This window comes from Melanerpes formicivorus, unplaced genomic scaffold, assembly GCF_026170545.1.
Source record: "Melanerpes formicivorus ecotype bairdi unplaced genomic scaffold, bMelFor1.0.p_v2 SCAF_24, whole genome shotgun sequence".
Taxonomy (NCBI): Eukaryota; Metazoa; Chordata; class Aves; order Piciformes; family Picidae; genus Melanerpes; species Melanerpes formicivorus.
In genome coordinates, this window is record NW_027142376.1 from 11,644,777 (window position 1) to 11,669,564 (window position 24,788).

Consider the following 24,788-nt stretch of genomic DNA (forward strand, 5'->3'; position numbering starts at 1 on the left):
GATCCGTTTTTGAACACCTCTAGGGACAGCGACTCCACCACTTCCCTGGGCACCACATTCCAATGGCCAATCATTCTTTCTGTGAAGAACTTTCTCCTCACCTCAAGCCTAAACTTCCCCTGGCACAGCTTGAGACTGTGTCCTCTTGTTCTGGTGCTGGTTGCCTGGGAGAAGAGATGAACCCCCACTTGTCTACAACCTCCTTTCAGGCAGTTGTAGAGAGCAATAAAGTCTCCCCTGAGCCTCCTCTTCTCCAGGCTAAACAACCCCAGCAGCTAAATGTCAGCTTTGTGAACAGAGCATTGAAAAGAATAGAAGTCTTGGGTTGCAAAACAATACAGGGTTACAAAATTTGACTTTGATTGGAACTGAAATGCCAAAATTTCCTAGTAAATAAACCTCTTCCTTCTTTGCAGTGCACTCAAAGTATTGCATGTTGCTCCCATGTTTTGTTTTTGTATGTAACATGGAGAGAACAAAAAACAATTCAAAACCAACTGGCTCTTTCAAAACAGAACATTGTCTGTTATCACACCAAAATGGGACATGCCAACTTTTCAAAGGAGAGTCCTTACTTTTATTTTGAAAATAGGTACAACCAAACTTACTCAGTTTTGGTCAGACTACTTACTCCTGTCATTTAATAGTTTTACCATGGCAATATTAACATTCTATGTCCCAGATTGTGTTGTTTTGTTCCAAACAAAAATCACAAGCAGTAAATTCCAATGGCTGCCAGTCAGTAAAGCATCTTGTAGCTTACATTATATGATGTATACAATTCAAAGGACATTTTCATTAGGATTCATGTCATCTAACATCAGATACCTAAAAAGTAGATATCTGGGCTAACTACGCTCTGTTGTCAGCTCATGTGTCTGGAGTTTTTAAAATATCACAGGATCACAGAAGGTAAGGGTTGAAAGAGACCTCAAAAGATCATATAGTCAAACCCCCCTGCCAGAGCAGGATCTAGACATTTCTCTTCCCTTTCATGACTGAGGTGACCTAATAGCTTACTGTCCCTGTAAAATCGGTTCTGTTTATCTGTCCTCCATCCTTTGATCTTGAACCTGATGTGAGGCACACAAATGAGACTGCCCCTTTATAGTTTCATAGTTTCATTCAGGGTTGGAAGGGACCACAAGGATCATCTAGTTCCAACCCCCCTGCCATGGGCAGGGACACCCCACACTAGATCAGGCTGGACAGAGCCTCATCCAGCCTGTTCTTAAACACCCCCAGGGACGGGGCCTCGACCACCTCCCTGGACAACCCATTCCAGGGTCTCACCACTCTCATGGTGAAGAACCTCCTCCTCACATCTAGCCTGAATCTCCCCACCTCCAGCTTCATTCCATTCCCCCTAGTCCTATCACTACCTGAGATCCTGAGAAGTCCTTCCCCAGCCTTCCTGTAGGCCCCCTTCAGATACTGGAAGGCCACAATTAGGTCACCTCGGAGCCTTCTCTTCTGCAGACTGAACAGCCCCAACTCCTTCAGTCTGTCCTCATAGGAGAGGTGCTCCAGCCCTCTGATCATCCTTGTAGCCCTTCTCTGGACATGTTCCAGCACCTCCACATCCCTCTTGTAATAGGGGCTCCAGAACTGGACACAGTACTCCAGGTGGGGTCTCACCAGGGCTGAGTAGAGGGGGAGGATCACCTCCCTCGACCTGCTAGCCACACTTCTCCTGCTGCAGCCCAGGATCTGATTGGCTTTGTGGGCTGCAAGTGCACATTGAGAGCTCATGTTGAGCTTTTTGTCCACCAGCACCAGCTGCTTTAGACAGCAGGAAAGATGCTAGTTTGTCTCAGCCACCTCCTGAAACTTCACTCCAAGACTAACTTTTCAGACAGCTAAAGCAATGTGAAATGTCTTCACCTTAAGCCACATATGTCAGTTTTATATAGGTGTGAACATAATGTTGTATTAGTATGGCTGTAGAGGCTTTGTTTAGTGGATCTGGGAAGTAACTTTTGTCAGATTCTTAAAACAATACTGGAGCTAATAATGTAATCCAATTAATGGCTTTAGTGGGCACATCAGCAGTTCTTGGCTGTGGGCAGAAATATTTTGGGTTAAAAGTTCAGGTTGTGTAGAGTGAAATGACAGTTTGTAGTAACATTGCAGGTTCTGTGGAAGCTTGGAAATGTTCTTTGTATGAGAATAGCACAGTAGTTCACATGGGATTCTGGCAGACAGAGAAATGGTTGGAATACTAAAGAGAGAGCATTCATACTCAGCATTTTTGATGGATTGTTTTAAAAAGCTGTACCTAAAACTGCAGCAAGAAGCACATAGCTGGTCTTCGCTAGGAAGCCCTGAGATACAAGAGCTACTATCTTGTTTGTGTTCTGGGTATCAATTTGTAAGGCTCAGAAAGAAAACACAATGTTGAGTGCTTCAGGATTTTGCCTTTCTGAGTAGTGAATTGAAATCAGCTGACCCTTTCCAACCCTGTGAAGCCAGAGTTAATTATTTACAGCTTTAACCTGCAGATCTTCAAAGCTGGCTCACTCTCACCTCAGTCAGGTCAAGGTTAAATATCTACAGTTTCAGTCCCTGCAAATAAGGAACTGGGAGCTATGACTGAGAAAATGGAAAGAAAGGACCAGCTTAGTCTTGTTTTATATATTTTGGTTGTCCAGGAAATACTGATTAAGCTCCATTTGAGCCCTAAGAAGGAACCTAATAGCACTCAAAAAGGCAGGACATGAGCTTTTGTTAGTAAGCATGTATGGGACAAACCTGTGAATCAAATGAGAGGTTATTTCTGTGCTGACTTTCGGTGAGGAAGCTGAGACTATCCAGGTAAGATAGATTCCTTCTACTCATAAATTTTGTAGTACTTGCAGGTACAAATCTCATGCTCTCTTTGAACAAAGCGTAGCTGTCGCACAGTATTCAATGCATGATGTGTCTGTGGACATGTCTGCTTATATGGAAATATTTTGCTTCTGAAATCCATTTGTAGTAGATATCTCACTTACTGGGTAAGTCATTGTATCACCTCATGTGAGAGAGTGAGGCTGTGATGCCACGCTACCGAGCAGGGATGAGTGAATACTGGGAACCTGAATACTCCATCTCCTGTAAGCTTTTCTCCTACTGCCAAACTTCAGATGAAACAGACTGGTCAGAAGGTACCCATGCAGGAGAAGAGCTATGGCTCTCACAGGAGGAAAAGCATTGCAAGCAAGGCAGAGGTCAGCTTGCCATGTTAAGCCTGGATTGTGAGAGGTTTGAGTAGTAACATTAAATCTCTATTTAATGGCTTTTAAGCTTCTTTCCATATTGGAAGTTAGTCACCAAAATCTAACGGCCAACTTTCTAAGCAAACAACAACTCTTTGGCAACTGCAGCTTGACAGCTATGAGGAGAGAGAAGTGTACACAATATATAGTATTTACTGATGGGGGTTGAGTAGTGTTTTTATTTGGATAGATTACGAAAAGCACAGCCAGCTTCTAGGAGAGAGCTGGTGCACAGGAACGGATAAGAACACTCTAGTCTTTGCTCAAAGGTGAGTCCAACATCTTCCTTGCCTCTGGAAGGTGGTATGAGTATGACAAACAGAAATGGAGCTGAGTGTGGGCTTCTTGCAGGCAGGCATGAGGGGGGATGGACTCTTTTTCTTCCTCCCTTCCCTGGTGTGGAATGGGACACTGCTGTCTTGGTTGCAGTGCAGAGAGGCCATACTGTGAGTCATCCTTTTCATCTCTGTAGGCTGGAATGATGCAACAGCATCAGTTCAGGTCTGCTAGTGCAAAGCACAGCTTGGACAGAATGTGTCTCATCACCACTTCAACCAGAATGGTTCAGGCACTTAAGAAGCAGCAGGGAGTTCCAGGAGGTGAAGGTTTTGAAGGAGAAAGGAAACATTTGCCTCCTCTTAAGCATTTTCATCAGCTCAGAGCAGTGTGTAATGAAGGTGCAGAAGACAGAGCAGGAAAGGGGAGGGGTTGGTCTAGAAGAAAAGGAGGAGAGGGGACATCAGAGACTGCAAATGTAAGTATCTCCATGGCTAGTGGGGAGCTGCACCCAGTGAGGTGGTCAGAAGTGAGGCTGTAGTGATGGTGCTCAGGGGCTGTACACAGCCTTCTGTCAGGTCTTCAGTACCCACTGCTCACCTTCTGACATGGTGACTCTGAACTGCCCCTTTGAAAAAAGCATTAGCCAAGCAAGGCCTCAAAAAAGTAATTGGTGTCTAGTGTTTAGTAGTGCAGTAATGGAACAGGTTGCCCAGGGAGGTGATTGGGGCCCCATCCCTGCAGCTACTCAATGTGAGGCTCAGCAGGGCTCTGGGCAGCCTGATCTAGTGGAGGATGTCCCTGCTGACTCTGGAGGGGGTTGGAGTGGATGACCTTTGGAGGTCCCTTCCAACCCAGACCATTCTGTGATCTGTGAACTGTGTTTGAGAAAATCTTGACTGTATTTTAAGGGTGTGGGGGAGAGAAAAAATGCTTGTGGAGAGGTTTATGAGAATTTGCACCATAAACTGGAACTGCACTGTGAAAATATGCATTTAGGGAGTTTTAAAAAAGAAATTTACACAAAATCACAATGAGGTTTTTTTTAATGTCTGTTATGGGCTAATTAAATCAATTATGCAAACATTTCAAAATTTATACAGAGTTGATCTGGGACATTCAGAGCATGACTGCATATATTCCCCCTGAGGGCTTAGCCCTTTTCCTGAAATGCCCAGATCTGTACCTCTAACTAGTGCTGTAACTAAGACAAAAGCAAATAACCAAACTTTGAACAAACACCCTCAGCTTATCCCTGTGTGCATTAGTTTACCTTTCAATCAATGTCCAGCCATTTAACTTGGAGAGGAAAGAAGACTCCCTGAACAAAAAAATGGGGGGGGGGGGAACAAATCAAAAAAACACAACTGCTGTGCAGTGGCTCGATTTGTATTAGCAGAAAACTCAGAACTTATTTGGTTGACAGTCTAATGATTCTTTTAATCTTTGTCAGGTCCATGCATGCTAGTATTACTGGTTGTGCCCCTGCTCCCTGAATTCTATGTCCAATTTCTTCCTTCTGGGGAAGACTAAAATCTCTGGTAATAGCTAAATCTGCTTTGGAGACAGATAGAGAAGAACTTCATCTGTGTCACACACGCAGCATTTGGGACCAACTTGCGCACACCTAGCCCATTTAGGAGCAAAATGCAGAAAAAGCAGCAGATGACAAGTTGTCCCATACAGCTTCAAAACCTGCAAGCTGAGTGCCCAGCTAGTCTGTGTGAACGTTCTTGTTACTACTTTGCTCTCAACCTCCCCTGTCCCTGCTTTAGTTCACATGGGGATTATGGTTATCTCTCCAATACCAGTTCTGCAATGGAAATTGACTACAGTAGCATCGGTGAGGTCAAGGATATGGATGCTATGAGGAGCTCTGGGAAGCATCCAAATAGCAGACTGGGCCCTTGACAACTTAATGAACAGAAGGAACCCTTCGAGCTGGTGGTTTCCCATCGACTTGAAGTTCCCTCACAAGGCATGCTGCCACTCCAGGTCCCAGCTGTGGCTGCTCCCCTCTTCCAACAGGAGGCAGGCGCAGGGATCCGGGCAGCACGTCGGGGCTGGCCCGGGTGCTCTTGTGATGGGAGAGCCAGACCTGAGGGGGGCTGGCCTCTGGCATATGATTGACACCAAACTGGGTGAGGTTTCAGGGTTTAAAAAAAAAAAAAAAAAAAAAAAAAAAGGGGAGAGAGGAAAGAAAGAAAGAAGCAGGGCTAGCGCCGGGAGCAGGGAGGGAGCAGGGTAACTGTAGGAAGGGGAGAAGGAACTACTGTAAGAGTAAGAAAGTCCTGCCCAGCTGTTTGCGAAGTTTAAGATTTCCTGTTTCCCCTGCAGCGCGAAGTGAAGTTTTCAGTGAGTCACGGCGGTCCCGAGCAGCGGAGCCAGGCAGCCCGCTCCCCGCGCCGCCCTGCCAGCCCCGCCGCCGCTGGGGCCTCCCCGCACTGCCCGCCCGGCCCGGCCCGGCCCGGCCCGGCCGCCCCTGCGCCCCGCCCGCAGCTCGCCGTCTATGCCGATCAGGCTCCGCGATGACTCCCCATGTGCCGAGGAGCCTGCGGCGGCTGCTTCTGCGCCTTTCCTTCTGGATCCTCATGGGCAGCTCGGTCCCCGCTCTGCTTCGGGGTAAGTGTGCGCCGGCCTGGCGCTCCCGCTTGACAGTTGCTGGGGCCGGAGGCAGGAGCGGAGCGAGGCGGCAGTGGGGCGGGAGGGCAGGCGTCCGCCGCCGGGGAGGGGGACGCGGTTGCTACGGTAGTTTTGAGGCTGGAAACATTTCGGGAGAGGTAAGGGTGTGTGTTTGTAGCCCTGCTGGAAAGTAAGCGGGGAAGAAAGGACGGGCAATCTTGGGGCTCCGCGGCAAAGAATGGAGGGAAGAGAGGGGAGAAAGTGAAGATTTGGCAGGAAATGCATCAGGGTCTGGTCCGACCTGGGGGGCTGCTTGGGAGCCGACTGCCGGCCCCGGGGTTGACGGCTGCCCAACCCTGCAGCTTCTACGGCAGCTCCCGCACCTGGAGCCGGGCCGCACGGCGTGCCCGTGGGCGCTAGGCCCTGGGGGCACCCAGCTCGGGGGCCAGCAGCCGACCGAGGCCCGTGCCTCCTGCCCTCGTCGGTGCGTGCGCCTGGATGCAGGATCCAGCCCCCGCATGGCTTTTGCCATTCCCTCTTGGCCCGGGGGCCAGCTCTCCCTGTGCACTCGGAGATGGGCTAAAAGGTGCCACCGCTGCTTCATGGCCGGAGCCGGTGCGTGCGGATTAGCAGTTGCTTCCCAAAAAGTTGTTCTACTTTCTGCTTTCAGCGGAGTTCAGCCGTGACTGTAAGCAGTTGGACTGAGAGTAGCAGTCCTTCCCGTAGCACTTGGTGCTTGTGTTGTTTGATTCACTGTTAGTGACAGTTTACATCTTTTATTCTAACCAAGACATCCTTAGATAGGTTTTCGAGGCTGTGACTTGCAGTATTCTTTGCAGGACATTTTGGAATTTAGTAGGAGCTTAAAGTGTTGCTGTAAAAACCAGGTCCCTGCTCTGAGGAACTTTCCGGTCTCTGTCCTGCCAGTACTAACCCAGGTATATTATCTGGCATCTTTAACTTTTAAGGTTAGATGCTGAATCGTGTTGCAGCATAGCTGGTGAACCTAAAAAGAGGACATCAGATTGCAGCAAAACTACATCTAAAACACTCATTGAAGAATTAAGTAGGTTTCTGAGATGTCTTGTGATATCACATACCCAGTTGCAGTTTTCAGGCAAGATGTGTGGACACCTGAGCTTCTACAAATTTTGCTTTGTGCCTTCTGATTCTCCCCTGTGGTCCATTCATAGTCAACAATGTTCTCAAAGTTGTTGCTAAAACATGAAAACATAAACCAGATAGCTTTTGTGTAGCTGCTGCCAGTAGCTATGTACAGTATGAGTAACTTCATGTTTTGTTAATAATCCTGTCAAAGTCAACAGGTTTGGCATACCTGCAAAGTTACTCATGGAAGGCTAGGGCAGATAAAGAAAACAGTTGAAGAATTAGACACTGTGGTGTCTTTGGGTTCAGGTTTTTTCATTATTTTAAACTTGAGGTGTGTAGGTTTCTGTTGATCTTGATAAATTTGTTGTTATTATTATTTCTGGTTAATAGAGATCACAGTCAAATGGTGATGGCTTTTATTTTGATCCCAGGCCCATATTTTCTTTTCTTTTTTTTTTCAGATTCCAATCATAAAATCTTTAAATGAAAAAGTGGCTCTGTTGTTAATCTTGTGTTATTTATTTTTATGCCTTTTTCTTCCCTCCCCCCCCTCTCCCCCCCACTTAGCCAGTACAGACAGTCTCAAACCACAGGTAGATTTCTCAAATGGGCATAGCATAAGAGGTTTTTCTTGCTTGTCATAGGTCCAGTGAGGATAAAAGATACATAGATTGCCTACAAGTCAGCATTTTTCATGCTGAACTTCATCCATACCCTGTAACACTAAAACTGAGTTGACCTGTTGTCAGATAATCTATCCCATAGCTCCAGAAGTTGTTTCAATAATCACTGTAGGATTCTGTTGCATGCGTAACTTTGAAGGCAGGAAGTGTGAGGTTTGGCTTGAGACTGGTTGTTACTTGGCACCAAACTAAAACATAGAGCTGACAAATGTTTTGTGGAAGACGAAGCAGAGGAAAGAATTACATACTTGGTAATAATCAATAGCTCAGCAGATCAGTGGGGATGAAGCAGGAGAAAGATGAGTCTCAGGAGAAGCCAACAAGCATACACCTACTAACCAGCTTGCTCTGGTCAGTGAAGAGGTTAATAAAACACCACCTGAAATTTTCATTTTAATGTTCTTCACAGCAAAATATTAGACAGGAGTGGCACATCCCCATAAAGATGCTGGACAAAACCACAACATCATCATTGACCAGGTCCAATAGGAATGATGTGCTTGCAAAAAGATGCTCTTATGTCCAGTCCTACAGACAAGTAATTGAATTTTTTTTCTGTGGAGCTGTGATTATTTAAAATGATTGTGAATGCTATATTGGAGCATTTAAACAATAAATGGCAGTGGAAAGCAGCAGTTGCCCCACGTAAGAAATTGACACTGCTGTGTCCAAGTGAATATGAACGTGTAAGTTATCTTTGGGGTATCAAACCTAGAAATCTATTCCTTGGAACAGTCTGTGTAATAATTTTCCATCTGTCAACATCAGGAACTGTTCAGCCAAACTCTACTTGCATTATTGTCTCCTTAGTTTTTAAAAGTTATGTTGTAGTCAGTTGGTTTTATAGTAACAAAATGGAATTTAGAGTTTTGGATATTTGCAAGAGGAAAGTGTGAGAACAAACATCGTAATATGACAGAACATGTTTGCAATGTGATTGAATCTAAAATGCATTCCTGTCCCCCGTTAAAACTGGCAAATTTCCAGTTATTGGAGGAGGGAAATAGGAGTAAAATAGAGATATTACTGCATCTTCTTCTTTTTATGGGCTCTCCTTGAATTCCAAGCCCTTTCATTCTGAGACTTTGAAAATCACTTCTATTTAAATACCATTTTGAGCTCCTGTAATATTCAGGTGGTGAATTCCATATAAGAATGGTTTCTAATAAAAAGTGATGAGCCAGGTCTTAAGCTGCTGCTAATGAATATCATTCCACTAGCATCAGTAGAGCTACACAGAAGTCTCCTGAAACTGTTTAAAAAGTCATTTATAATATTTCTTCACTTATTCATTCTGCCCCTGTATGCTGCACTGGTTAGGCCACATCTTGAGTATTGTGTCCAGTTCTGGGCCCCTCAGTTTAGGAAGGATGTTGACTTGCTGGAGCATGTCCAGAGAAGGGTAACAAAATTGGAGGGGTTTGGAACACAAGCCCTATGAGGAGAGGCTGAAGGAGCTGGGGCTGCTTAGCCTGGAGAGGAGGAGTCTCAGGGGTGACCTTATTGCTCTAAAACTACCTGAAGGGAGGTTGTATCCAGGTGGGGTCTTATCTCAGGCAGACAGCACCAGAACAAGAGGACACAGTCTCAGGCTGTGCCAGAGGAGGTTTAGGCTGGATTTTAGGAAGAAGTTCTATACAGAGAGAGTTATTGCCCATTGGAATGGGCTGCCTGGGGAGGTGGTGGAGTCACCATCATTGGAGGTGTTCAGGAGGAGACTTGATGGGGTGCTTGGTGCCATGGTTTAGTTGATTAGGTGGGTTGGATAGGTTGGACTTGATGATCTTGAAGGCCTCTTCCAACCTGGTCTGGTCTATTCTATTCTATTTATTACTTATAAGCACATACTGTTGTATGGCCTACGTTTATCCAAACAGCGCTGCATTAGAATGAAATACTTCCTTCTGGGGTAGACTGTTAACAGTTTCAAAGATCTAATGTGCTATAATGGTGGCTGATAAAAGTTGTCATTGTGATGAAGTTCATTCTGAATTTAGAAGAGAGATCATGTCAGGCTTTTACCAGAAGGAAAATTCTTCATTGTTTATTGGTTGGTTGGGTTTTGTTTGGTTGGGTTTTGGGGGTTTTCTTTGGTTGTTTTCAGGACTAGGCTTTTAGGGGTTGGTCTCTTCTCCCGGGTGGCCAGCACCAGAACAAGAGGACACAGTCTCAAGCTGCACCAGGGGAGGTTAAGGCTGGGTGTTAGGAAGAAGTTCTACACAGAGAGAGTGATTTGCCATTGTAATGGGCTGCCCAGGGAGGTGGTGGAGTCACCATCACTGGAGGTGCTTAGGAAGAGACTTGATGGGGCACTTGGTGCCATGGTTTAGTTGATTAGATGGTTTTGGATGATAGATTGGACTCAATCTCAAAGGTCTTTTCCAACCTGGTTAATTCTATTCTATCCTATTTAGAAAGGAGATGCTCTTTTGGTGAGACAAAACAAGAAAGAGTGTAGTGTCACTATAGCACCAGCTGGAGTTTCCCGTGCCTATGTTTGGAATGGGCTGCCTGGGGAGGTGGTGGAGTCGCCATCATTGGAGGTGTTTAGGAGAAGACTTGATGGGGTCCTTGGTTGCATGGTTTAGTTGATTAGATAGTGTTGGATGATGGGTTGAGTGTGACGATCTTGAAGATCTCTTCCAACCTGGTTTATTCTATTCTATATTTCCTCTGCAGGGTATTTTTGAAGACGATGTTTTTGCATTTGTGACATGGGATTTTTTAATTTATTTTTTCCTCAGTAATGTGTGTCTGTACTAGATATATTTTGCTAGCATCCACTGTGTCTCGCTGTGTCACTCCTCTGACCTCGGAAGAGCTGTGCCTCATTTATGGCACGGCAGGAATGAGCAAAACTAGCTGGTTCAGCTCAGTTTGTTACTGTCTTGGATTTTCCATGGCAGGGTGCACTTGTATCAGCTAGGTATGAATTATTACCAGTAGTGCAATGACAGATTTTGATTTGAACATGATCCATGCAGTCTCCACACTGACAGGCATGGCTACAGATGAGCCCAGGGAAAATCAGGGCTTCGAGCCACCTTTGTGGCCCTATAAGGCAGGGGCCAGAAGGAGGGAGGTGAGTTGTTACCATCCTGGTCCGTTTGGCACCTGGCAAACTGAGGACCAATGGGATGTCCTGAGGTGCATGGGAGATTTTCACCTTTGCCACATAGGAGGGTTTTGACGCAGAGAAAGCAGCCGGATAGGCGCATCCCAGTCATATCTCAGCTATGCAAACTCAGAAGAATGGGCTAAGGTATCAACCAGTTCTGTGCAGACGTTGGAGAGTAAAAAGGATTTCCAGCATGGAGTAGTGGAGAGCCAGTAATGTTGTGGAAAAGAATATTGGGTGAATCCTAGTCTGAGAGATTTAGTATTGAGATTGTTTTTATGTGATAGGTCTTTTAGACTTAAATTTTGTTGGAGTTTGAGAGTTCATTGGGTTGGGTTTTTTTGGTTTGGTTTGGGTTGGGTTTTTTTCCCATGACAAAACACTTGTACTTTTTTGTGGGCTCTAATTCTGGAAGGTTAAAATAGACCAAAATAAATGAGAAAGAAATAAGACATATTCTAACTGATCAGTCAAAAACTAAGTCCTTTTGAAGTTTAACTTCGCCAGCAGGTGGAAATGGTAAGAGTTGTATTAATAAACAGCAGAGAAACTTCTTACTACAGGGCATAGATTGCTTTTACAGCAAGGAGCGGGCATGCACACTGGTGTAGGGCACTGCAGTTCAGGCAAATGCTGCTGATCTGTATGCCACTGTGAGCAATGACTTGAGGCTAAATACTTAGAAGACTGGGTTCTTGGTGACCCAGCTAGGTCTTCAATAGTTATACTTTATAGTATTTCTCCATTGTAGTCTAAAGGCAGAGCAGCAGCACTGGCATTGATTGAGTACAGCCATTTATATCCAACTGCCTGAAAGAACACATATTTAATTAGTGTATAGATGTTCAAGGTAAAATATGTAGAGAGGGGGAGCAATTTGAAATACCATCAAGTGATGAATAGCTCCTCCAAAACACTAGTTAGAACTAACAAATTTCACCAGGAGTTGGTTAATTCTATGTCTGCTGGTGACAGCAGGCCATCACTTCTTTGTGTTCGTTAACTTCTAGGGATTTTTGGCAGAATTTAAATTGGAGCATGTATCAAGGACTCTGCCCTGCAGTCCATATGGATTCCTGACTCAGGGACTGATGTGTGTTTGTTTGCCTTGGTGGGAAGTTTAGCAACTGTTTCAGATTTTAAGAAAGAATGATCTCAGCAGTGGCAGGAGAAATATTGGGTGCCTGTTTGTTTGTGCGTTTTCTTTTCATATGCCATCTCCTTGTTCTTTATCTTGCTCTGAATGTCGTTGTGCTTGTTACAGCTGGAAATAGCTGTCCCCCCCCCTTTTTTTTTTTTTAATACACATTTTTAAAGCCATTGCACCTCTGGGAAGATTGTCTGGGGAAGAAGTAGTTTTTCCTTTGCTCAAACATCTTTAGCAAGAACTTCCTGCTGGCATTTATCCCTGAGTTAATCTGGTTAGAGTTAGAGCTGATTGAGAGGTTTTGACACTGTTTTTCATGGGAAAATGCTGATTTGTCAAAACTGAAACAATTTGTGGAAATGTACCAGTTTCCATTAAGCCTTCATCAGGAAACTTTTTTTTTTTTTCCCCCTAGTTCACAGTGGAATTTCTGATATAGAAAGATAGAGAAATTATCATTAATCAATAATGAGAGTAATCACTGGTCACGGATGGAAGAAAGACAGGAAAGATCAAGTGCCTGCTCTGACTCACAGAAGGCACATTTGAATCTGGAGCTCCCCCTATCCATTCTCCCCAGGATATTGGATGGCTGTCGTGCTCTTGTGCATGCATGCACAAACACCCCCACAGCAACCACTTCAAATGAGTTTGGTTTCACTCTGGTTGCAAATATGAAAATGTATTAAATGTTACAGCTTTTCATGGGGTAGGAAAAACATTTTCCTGATACTGTTTTTTAGGTTGACCTGTAGCCATGTATTCATTTTCTCCTTGTTGGGTGGGGGATGACAGTGCTCTGAATGATTGATGTTTTCTAGTCTTTGTTTTGTGTTATAATAACAAGCTGTATTCAGAAATCTCTGTCAGGCACAGGAACCACAGATTTTATTACTAACAGTCCTGATAGTCTGATTCCAGTTCTCTGCTCACCCAGAGGAGTATTTTGGCAAATATTTGACTGATATGAATAGATTTCAGGACAAGATAGAGGAATCTGCTTTCTCACACTTAAAGCATGCTCTAGTTACAACACAGCAGACACATCACTACAGTGACATCCAGGGCTAACTTTGTGCCTTCAAGACAGCAGTCTGGAACTGGAGGTATTAGAAAGATGTCTTCTATTTCCTACATATCTTTTGTTGGTATCTGAGGACTTTGGCCCATACCCTCAAAAGAGCTGTTGCCCTGCTCTGTAAGTAGACAGATGGGGTTTTAAGATAAAGACTTACCAAGCAGCCAAAGCCATACACTCAGCCAGTGATTTGAAAATCACACCTGGTTATTTCTGGTTTGTTTATAGCCACCAGTACTACAAGTTTTGAAAGACAGCCTCTGCCTTCTGTGCAGCTGATCAGTTTCTCCAAAACATTGCCGTGGTATAGGTGTGGGCTTCATTTAATTCAGCATTTAAACTCAGTTAAAACCAAAAACAAAAAGCAAACAAAAATCCCCTGGTCTATGCTGAAAACATTAGAAAATTCATCTAAGGTTCCCAAGGTTATGGTGGCTCTATCAGGGCTTAGAGACTTCCTTCTGTTAGAAAAGCAAGAGGATTTGAGCAAGGCATATTCGGACAGCAGCAGGAAGGTTTCAGTCTTACTCCTTGGAGCAACATTTTCCAAGTAAAGACCCAAGTGTGGTTCTTACATGCCTGGGGCACTTTAATGGCCCTCTTCAAAACCCAGCATTGTGCAAGTGGAATGCGTGCAGGGCCAGATTGTCAGCTGGCATAAATCAGCTTTACTCTGTTGAAGGCAAGGAACCTGCCCTGATTTATACCAGCTGAGAATCTGGCCACAGCATAAATAATAGGCAACTGTATGTTATGAGGCTGTAATTCCCTTGAAGGGATTTCTGTGATATCACTCTTACAGGAGCCAGATCAGTGATCCAGTTCTCTTTCTGGAAGGAAAGAACAATTTGATTGTGCTGTATTTTGAAGTCCTCAGAACATTAGGAAGGAGAAATTTCAGGCAGTCAAGGGAAAGAAGATGCTTCCAAACTTCTTGTAATGTATCATTAAGGATAAATGTATCATTTCTGCCTAGGAAGAATCATCTGCGGAGCATTTGGGAGGAAGGAGATTAATTTATTTGGGATAAGTTGTCCTATAAAAGGATAAATGTGTAAGAGAGAGGTTTTTATAGACACCAGGCCTTCCCTTCTGAAGCATTGTTGTAAATTTCCCAAGCTGTATGAAAACAAAGAAACAAAAAAACCCAGAGTCCTCATCACTGATAAGCTGCTAGTGCTGGTGTCATTAATAAGGAAGCAAAGTGGAGAATGAGAGGTGAGGATTAAAGGGCAAACTTTTCAGAATGTGGATGTGATTTTTAATTCTGTTTCATGTTTCCCCCTAGAAAGATGAATTTGGTGTTCATTTTACTAACGTAGAAAGAAAAGGGGGTTCAGTTAGATCATCCAAGAGTTAACCTGTAACTCTTCTGGGTGTGAATATTTTAGATGTGACATGCATATGAGCCACCTCCCTCCAGTTTTAATCCTGCAGTGGATTCTACAGCCCAGAATGGGAGTAAGCATATCATGTGCACACGTCACCTTCTGGCATGGTTCGGTGGTGCCTGGGGCTTTTGGATGAGAATGTGGTAATTTTGTAGATTTCATCTCTCCAACTAATAGAAGCATATTTTTGATTTTTGCTGTACAAGAGGGTGAACCTTGAAACAGACCACAGATGATTACTAATATATTGTCATTTCTGGGTATTTTTAGGGAAAAAACAGAAGCAGCTACTCAGGATTCTTGTGTATCTTGAGATGATGATCAGATCTGATCCTCGAGGTCTAATTAGTAGCTCCGATAATATTGACAACTTCCTTTGTAAAGCTGCAGAACATCAGTGGGTGTGATAGCAGTTGAGGCAACGGTTTAAGAAAGGTCTTAATGCTCAAAGGGAGCTGCAATTTCTTACCATTTTGACTGCCCCTCCTTTTTCAGTGTTACCTAGCTGTTCTGACCAACTTCCATGTGCTTTGGGAACTTTGTGGTTAGAGCAAATATGAAGTCATAGTTACATCAGGATGTAGCACACCTTGTGCACTGAAGAGTGCTCCACAGACTAGTGTACATGAATAGTTTCATAGTTTCATTCAGGGTTGGAAGGGACCACACGGATCATCTAGTTCCAACCCCCCTGCCATGGGCAGGGACACCCCACACTAGATCAGCCTGGCCAGAGCCTCATCCAGCCTGCTCTTAAACACCCCCAGGGACGGGGCCTCGACCACCTCCCTGGACAACGCATTCCAGGGTTTCACCACTCTCATGGTGAAGAACCTCCTCCTCACATCTAGCCTGAATCTCCCCACCTCTAGCTTCATTCCATTTCCCCTAGTCCTATCACTACCTGACATCCTGAGAAGTCCTTCCCCAGCCTTCCTGTAGGCCCCCTTCAGATACTGGAAGGCCACAATTAGGTCACCTGGGAGCCTTCTCTTCTGCAGTCTGAACAACCCCAACTCCTTCAGTCTGTCCTCATAGGAGAGGTGCTCCAGCCCTCTGATCATCCTTGTGGCCCTTCTCTGGACACGTTCCAGCACCTCCACATCCCTCTTGTAATAGGGGCTCCAGAACTGGACACAGTACTCCAGGTGGGGTCTCAGCAGGGCTGAGTAGAGGGGGAGGATCACCTCCCTCGACCTGCTAGCCACACTTCTCCTGATGCAGCCCAGGATCTGATTGGCTTTGCGGGCTGCAAGTGCACATTGAAATGCATGCTTGTGGAAATGTGATAGATACAACTATAGATTGCCCTTTCCAGTTTTTCTCCAACTCTTTAGTCTCTTAAAATAGTCCTATATTAGATAGTATCCACTGTGAAGTTTCAGACTGCTGCTGAAGCAAACTATGACAGTTTCTTTTCCTTCAACTCACTGTAAGCCTACTAATTAACATGGAGTAGCATTTCTCATCAGACCGAGCCCAAAATTACATAAACTGCTTTTCTTTTTACCTCTTACCTTAAAATGGGCTGTACTGTAAAAATGTACACACATAAGGATGCATCTTTTTCATTATATTATCAATAGTGGTAAGATAGAAAGGCTAGAAAATGCCATGCAAGAAGTTCAGCTTCTGACCAGGGTTGTTTCCGGAGTTCACATGACAAGTCAGTCTCTTCCTGCTCTCAAGATACTCCCCCCCTCCTCAGCTCTACAGCTATCTTATGCTTTCCTGTAAAATAACTGAGTAGTGACTCCAGTGTGTCCCATTCTTCTTGAGAAACTCATAAAAAGAGGGCACAATGAAGAAGTAAATCTTTTGTGTTTCACTAATGGGAAGAACATAATGAGGTTTTGAACAGCACAAATTTGTCAGTCTGTGCTCAGGAACCCATGAAGATTTCAAGAGAGAAGCTGTCATATGCAGGTGGTGGTTGATCTTTTATTTGCTTTGGCTGATTCTGCCTGCAAGTGTGCAGCAATTACCGTTCTTGTTTGTCTCCTGCACACAGGGAGATCTATGATTCTGCATTGACTCTACTGTGGCAGTTGGCCAGCTGCCCCTCTGCGTACCTTTCACCTCCTCACAGTTCCCATTACTGATTTTCACAGTTGCATTGCCTCCTTTTCCTACAATAGGTTAGAGCCTATGCCCAGAAAATGGGAGGCCCACGGTCACATCACTTCTGTGCCTGAGAGTATCTAAACTTCATCAGTGATGGGTTCTGAGAGAAGGGATCCTTGCTGGTTGAGACTGGGCAGGGCCTTAGAGGCAGCACTCTACAGAGAAAGGGTTGATGTGTGTGCGGGTGGTCCCCTGAAGCATGTCAGAGGAGAAGAAAGCCTGTTCTCTGATAGATTCATTCATTATTCCAGCCCCTGCAGAGTGACTGATATTCTCTCCAGGGAGTTCACAGTACAACAAAGAGAGACTTTACATACAGAATCTTTTTTCTTTTTCTTTTTTTTTTTTACCATTTTAAACTGAAAACAACCATTTCTCATCCTCATGAAAAGATCAGAGAGGACCATGTAAGAGTCATGACTTCGTAAGCCTCATTATTGAAGCTTTCACAAAGTAACTAGGTCAGTGATATGTGCTTCTGGCCTATTGAATTTCCCCACTTCCCCTCCGTCTGTTCTTTCATTTCCTAACCCAACTTTACCAGAAGGGAATGCCTTAAGTTAAAAATCTGGGAAGCTGATCCTTTTATTGCATTTGTAGTACTCTTGTCTGGCATGTACAATGCCAGGCCATCAGGCTTACAAAGCTGGTGTAGCCCAAGTTTGCATGTAAATAGCAGTACCACATTGTCTGGTTGTAACTAAAGTCATATCTGCTTTCTTTTTCCCTCTGGGTAATAGAAAGAGGGAGACATTCAGCAGGAGGAGATTGGTGAGCTATTCTAGAACAGGGAATGCAACCAAAAAGTGTTTTTTAATCTTTGATTTTCTTTCTCACACACTCCTTACTTCTCACATTTTCTACTTTTGCCTTGGAGTTTATGCCTTTCTGGGGGCTTTGCTATTTCCACTTTCCCCTGAGGCCACACTGGCACCATGAATATTAATGCAACAAGAAGCATCATAGAGCTTCCCCCATATGTACATGTCCCCTGCCTTTAATTTGTATAAAGGAAGATAAAAATGTATTCAAATTAAACGACCAATATGTAGGAACATGGGATTCAGAATGAGGACTCAGGCATATCCCAAAGCAGATTTTGAGTTGTTTTAAAAATGGCCACTTGACCCTAAAAAAGAAGATTTCAAAGTATCTGTGTTAGGCATGAAAACTCCTCCTTTGCATGTTGGTGGGGCTTAGAGGCTCCTTCTTTTAAATGGGAGGAGGAAGCAAGACTTGGTGACTTTTAAGTAAAAACAGCTTTTGCATCTTGACCTGTGGCTAAAGCAGTCAGCAAGGAAGTGAGAAGCCTGGGCCCTGTTTCCCAGTCTCTGGAGACCAAACCTAGATCTTCAGCTTCGCACGATTTCATCCATTGTATTTTTGATGTCATGATTAAACTTCAGTACACTTACTAGAATTTCTACAGTTTCCAGTAGTTCTGCTTAGCATGTGGCCAAAAAAGAAAAAGTATGCACTGATGTGTTAATTACAGTTTCTGTAGACAATTATGGGACTTAGGGGAAATGAACAGAGATTGTTTCATTGCAGGTCTATTGTTTTTGGGAAATTGAGGGTCAAAGAGAGTCATAACTGCTGTTATTTCTCGACAGAAATTCTGGATTATAGCCCTCAGAGCACTGAGAAATTCTCATCAGCCTCAAATACCCTGCCATGTTCAGTAAGATACAGTTAGCACTTTTAGTCCTTGTTTTACTCAGATTAAGAGATTGTGTACTCGGAGCTGACAGGGAATGGTGAGGCACAAGGAAGCTTGGGTAGCTTGCTTCATTTTGACTATCAAGGCCTAACTCTTCCCTCAATTATCTACATATATTTTATTCATGCTTCTGCTAACTGGTACCTCCCTTAACTTGGCTGTTCTGGGTCCTGGCAGTAAGATTGGCAAGCACTTACCAACTAGTGAGTTGAAGTCCGAAAAGCATTTGCCTTCTCCTAGGTGAAGGTGGTTAGCAAGCGCTAGAAGCAATCCACGAATTATTGAAAGTGAATGACAAGGCAGAGTTATCACTATTGTAACCACATGCCTAGAAATAGAAAGCTAACAGAGAATCACAGGCTCTTGCAGAATCACAGAATTGTCAGGGTTGGAAGGGACCTCAAAGATTATCCAGTTCCAACCCCCTGCCAGGGGCAAGGACACCTCACACTACAGCAGGTTGCTCAGAGCCACATCCAGCCTGGCCTTAAAAACCTCCAGGGATGGGGCTTCTACCACCTCCCTGGGCAGAGTGTCTCTCACCACCCTCATGGTGAAGAACTTTGCCCTAACATCCAATCTGAATCTACCCACTTCTAGTTTTGCTACATTCACCTCGAGTACTGTGTCCAGTTCTGGGCCCCTCAGTTTAGGAAGGAGGTTGACTTGCTGGAACGAGTCCAGAGAAGGGCAACGAAGTTGGTGAGGGGCTTGGAACACAAGCCCTATGAGGAGAGACTGAGGGAGCTGGGGTTGCTTAGCCTGGAGAAGAGGAGACTCAGGGGTGACCTTATTGCTCTCTACAACTACCTGAAGGGAGGTTGTAAACAGGCAGAGGTTGGTCTCTTCTCCCAGGCAACCAGCAGCAGAACAAGAGGACACAGTCTCAGGCTGCGCCAGGGGAAGTTCAGGCTGGAGGTCAGGAGGAGTTTTACACAGAGAGAGTGATTGCCCATTGGAATGGACTGCCCGGGGAGGTGGTGGAGTCGCCGTCACTGGAGGTGTTCAGGAGGAGACTTGACAGGGTGCTTGGTTACATGGGTTAGTTGATTAGGTGGTGCTGGATGATAGGTTGGACACGATGATCTTGAAGGTCTCTTCCAACCTGGTCTATTCTATTCTATTCTTCCTAGTCCTATCACTGCCTGACATCCTAAAAAGTCCTTCACCAGCTTTCTTCTGGCCCCTTCAGATACTGGAAGGCCACAATAAGGTCTTCTCAGGGCCTTTTCTCTAGACTGAACAGCCTCAACTCTCTGTCTGTCTCCATAGGAGAGGTACTCCAGCCTTCTGATCATCCTCCTGCCTTTTCAAGCTGTTCCTTAGCATTAGTTAGACTACTCACACAACCATCACTATTCCCTTTAAAAGGTGGATTTTGTTTTACATTTCTGCTTTGTGCTTTTGAAATGAAGGTGTAGATAGCTTTGACTAGAGCAGTTATTTCCACTTGATTGTCCTTAGGCCTGCAGTGGGTTAGGAATGATGTGGTATTGTTTGTTTAGGGAACCATACTGCCTTATTAGCATTTTCAGATAAGAGTTTAATGTTAATGATTGCCTGCCTTTTGGAAATGATGGGCTGTTGTGGTTTTGAACATAGGAAGAACAACAAAAGAATTAGGAATAGTACCTACAGGTGCTATTCCCTGTCTGGGTATAGATTTGGTGAGACATGCAGGCAGTTTGCCATGCCTTAATAAGATACTACACATTACATAGCACCAGTAATTGCCTCAAGGCAAATGTTAGGTAGTGTGACTGACCTAAATCTGCTCTCCCAGCATACAAAGCTGTGGGTAGGAGAGCTCATGTGGAAGTTCACCACAATTAGTTGATGGAGAATAAGGTGTTGAGCTGTGTTAACTTGATACTTTATACCCTGCAGGGGTTGAGATTATAAAAGGTGAGCAAGCATCTATTCCAACAAATGAAACCTGTAGATTAATTCAGTCACTCCAGAAACAAGGTGTGCATTTTTAACAAATGGGATAATACCACAATTACAGCCCTGCTAAGGAATGGGATGGGATTTCTCTGTGTGAATCTCTGAATCAATAGACAGGGTTTTGCTTGTTAAACATATACCCACCGAAGTCAGAGCTTTTCAAAACTAACTGAGCAGAATGATTTGATTTGCAGATGGCCAGATTGGAAATACCATCCCAGTTCTTCCTGCCTCAGAGGTCCTCTAGCCGACGAATCTGTGATGCAGCAAGTTACTACCACCAGGATGGTATCACTCATATTCCTCTCAGAATTAGGACTAGCATCTCTGGTAGTAACAAAGAGTTAACATGCTCTGCTAACTGACTCTGTGCAAGGAAGGATATTTCAAGTATGCATGATTCATAAAATCTTGCATCCAAGGAATTGCAAAAATGCCTCTCTTCCTATGAACCACTTTCCTCTGGTATAACCTTAGTTATTACTGCATTTGGAAAGTTTGGGATTGTTGTGTTTTGTGAAAGCACTCTTTAAACCCTACTGCATTCTACATGAGTGCAGTGGTTGTGAAAAATGCCAGTGTGACAGCTTTAGAGAATGAGCTGCCCATGTCACTGAACAGTTACTACCAGAAACCATAACAAAGCATGCAACTGGCTCCTGATGTTTAAAAGGATGCTGAGTAGTTCAACTTAGGGCTGTGTTATGCACAGCCTCCTCAATGACAACTGTAATAGTATTGTCATTGCATAATTATTAATCATTTCATCGAGATGATCAAGGCATTCCATAGCTTTGTAAACTTGGTTGGAAGAGACCTTCAAGATCATCGTGTCCAACCCATCAACCAATCCAACCCACCTAAACAAGTAAACCATGGCACCAAGCACCCCATCAAGTCTCCTCCTGAACACCTCCAATGATGGTGACTCCACCACCTCCCCGGGCAGCCCATTCCAATGGGCAATCACTCTCTCTGTGTAGAACTTCTTCCTAACATCCAGCCTAAACCTCCCCTGGTGCAGCCTGAGACTGTGTCCTCTTGTTCTGGTACTGGCTGCCTGGGAGAAGAGACCAACCTCTGCCTGTTTACAACCCCCCTTCAGGTAGTTGTAGAGAGCAATAAGGTCACCCCTGAGTCTCCTCCTCTCCAGGCTAAGCAAGCCCAGCTCCCTCAGCCTCTGCTCATAGGGTTTGTGTTCCAAACCCCTCACTAACTTCGTTGCCCTTCTCTGGACTCGTTCCAGCAAGTCAACCTCCTTCCTAAACTGAGGGGCCCAGAACTGGATGCACTACTCGAGCTGCGGAAGCCCTTAAATATCCTGCAGATGATTACTGATTTCTGCAGATGAATAAGCACTGTAACCAATGCATTCAGTGACTCTAAACTGTTAAACATCAGCTGGTGGAATTTAACATAGCATCAGTCAGAAATCACAGATTAGCATCTGCTGTATATCTTACCTTATTAAATTTAACTAATACATCTGACAGTAAACATCTATCCATTGCTAGCAGGATGAGGAATGTTATGCTGTTGCCAGAAATTAACTGGCAGCAACCGTTTGAAAGTTTATTGTCATCATATTTCACTTTTCAAAGCAGAAGAAGAAAAAAAAGTGTTAAAAGTAATTGGATGAAAATTGAGATACTCAGATAAACATTAAGAGTCAATGAAAGGTTTGCTTCTGAGATGCTGCTTCAAACACTTATGTTTCTGTCAGCTTCTCAGCTTTCTCCCTGAAACAGTTTCTCCAATAGAAGTAACTGTTTTGTAGACACTTAGATTAGTTTCTTCTTTGTGATGTTTCTTCTAAACAAGTCTGTAAATGTAGGTATTGTCTTGGAGTGCTTGAGAATGACTGAAGATGGAGCTTGCAGGCTGAAATAATGAGCTTGCTGAGATAATGACCATATCTGGAGCAACTGGGAGGGGAAAATCCGAGAAATTCAGCTCCATGAGTATGTTTCACATGTACAATTTTAATCTGCCTCATCATAAACAAAGTGTAAGAGCCTACAGTCTCTTACACAGCTTCAAGCAGGCAGACTAAACATTGTAGACTGGCAAGTTCCTTCCCACTAGTTGTGCCTAATGTTGGATTGTCCTCATCTTATGCTAGAATGCCAACCCTGCCAGGAGCTGGCTGCTGCAAGCAGTGAGTTATGTGGTGGTGGATGGTGTGAGAATTGCTGTTCATGCAGATTTTTTTTTGTGTCCAAGGCTAATTTTTATATTGTGAGGGCTTATTTGCAGAAGAAACTGTTCTTAGTAAAGTACTCAGTTTTATAGTGTTGTGAATGAATTATTTGCACGTGATTAAAAATGATGGCAAAGACAAGATCCTTTCAGTGAACTTCTGAGCAATGTATTCAGAGGTGAAACATCTATTTCAGAATGGACAGGTTTCACCCATGGCTTTGATTTTCTTTTAAGCCCAGTAAAATTTCATCCTCAAATACAAATGAAGGGGCTGGTTACTCTTTTCCATATTTCAGTGGGGTGATATTGCCAGCAAGTGATTCATAGTCTCAAAAGTGACTGGAGGGAGTCATTTGCAAATACATTACAAGGGACACCTAATACCTGGGAGATACGTTAGCAAAGTTACTTTGGCAGATAAAGGAGATGTTACTTTATTGGTAGAGGTACTTCTTTATCAAGAAGCCTGGTAACTCTCTAATGACATGCCACAGCAGTAGGATTTTTGCAACCTAAATAGACCAAAGAAAGTTTCCCTAAGGTTAAATGTCATGAGAAGGGTGTATTTTTATGTATGTGCCCTTTGCTTAATAATCAGTATAGGATACCCATTAACATTTGTGGAAGCTAGATGCATCCATCAAGAGAATGTATATCCCCAGGGTATTACATTCTGTTATTCTGCTTCTTTCCATGTAACTTGACAAATACAACCATCCAACTTATTGAATTTTGGAACGATGAGTATTTTTCTCCCAATCCATCCCTAGCGATTCTGCTCCCAAGGGCTTGCATTTGAGTCTAACTTTCCTCTGATTTACTATTTCAGCTGTACTGATGGATTATGAAAGACAGCAATTTCTTTTTCTTACTGCTTTCTGACTCTGTGATTCAAAACTTGCCAAGTGGGAATGGAATGGTACACAAACATTATTTTTCTGGAGGAAAATGGCTACTCACAGTGAAAAGGAGCTCAGAACAGAACCTCTGCATAAACATGTTTGCCCATCAGTCCATCAGTGACTCTTGCGTTTGTTAAGGATGTGGACTTGTTAAATGAGGCTTACTTGGGAGCAGTCTCTCAAAGGAAGGTTGAGTTATATTCAGGTCTAGAGGAAGAAATTACATAGAACTCTGGTTTACCATAATTTGTAAACAAGTACCTAGTAGGAGCAGCCTTTGGCCAAGGGCTGCGCCTTACATTAAATTCCAGATCTCTCAAATATTCTTCAGGTTCATGGGTCTTCAAAAAGCTAAGCAAAGTGAGATCTTCTATGATTCTTACATTAGTAAATTGTCTTTTTACAGTAAGATTAATCCCCAGGTCTGAAATTGCGACTAAACACAACCATGGTTTTGTTTCTTTTCCTTGTTTGTTTGTTTATGGATGGGAGGGAGAGTGGCAGTAAATGCACTTTAAAAAAAGCCCTGCTAATAGTCTCCTTTTATCTGGAAAAATAAATATTTATACATCCCTCTGAATCATGTAGCTGTGTAAGGATTGCAAGTTTGAAAGCACAGTTGTCTGGTTAATCCATTTAAATGCTTATTTTGAATGGGCAGCTGTGAGTCTTTGTGCACACAGCTTCTCCCCGTCCTTACTGGTGTGTTGTGAAATGCCATGGAAGTTCTGGTTTGGTTCAGCAACTGACATGCACATAGGTAGTTCACTGCTGTACAGTATAGAGACTCTTCCCATGCAGAGCACACTTTTGCTTGAGATAGATGTAAGAGCTATGGATGTAAGAGCTGTGGCTGAAGCCAGTTTGCTCTGTCACTTCCAATCCTAACTGCATAGGTTGCTGAGAACATGCTCACTGGATGCGCGGGTCCTGGTCAGAGGCACAAAGCACCTCCAATTTGTTTCATAGTTTCATTTAGGGTTGGAAGGGACCACAAGGATCATCTAGTTCCAACCCCCCTGCCATGGGCAGGGACACCCCACACTAGAGCAGGCTGGACAGAGCCTCCTCCAGCCTGCTCTTAAACACCCCCAGGGATGGGGCCTCGACCACCTCCCTGGACAACCCATTCCAGGCTTTCACCACTCTCATGGTGAAGAACCTCCTCCTCACATCTAGCCTGAATCTCCCCACCTCCAGCTTCATTCCAT

At 44.0% G+C, this 24,788-nt stretch overlaps 1 protein-coding gene across 1 annotated transcript in view; it reads left to right on the forward strand.

Annotated features, from left to right (window-relative positions):
• The first annotated feature begins 5,759 nt into the window (after positions 1 to 5,759).
• The window catches only part of TGFBR2 (transforming growth factor beta receptor 2), a 66,860-nt gene continuing 47,831 nt past the window's right edge, over positions 5,760 to 24,788 (forward strand). The window contains exons 1-2 of the mRNA XM_068152907.1: positions 5,760 to 5,777; positions 5,871 to 6,155. Coding sequence (XP_068009008.1) covers positions 6,062 to 6,155 — 94 coding nt within the window. The 5' untranslated portion in view covers positions 5,760 to 5,777; positions 5,871 to 6,061. The remainder of the gene's footprint in view (positions 5,778 to 5,870; positions 6,156 to 24,788) is intronic.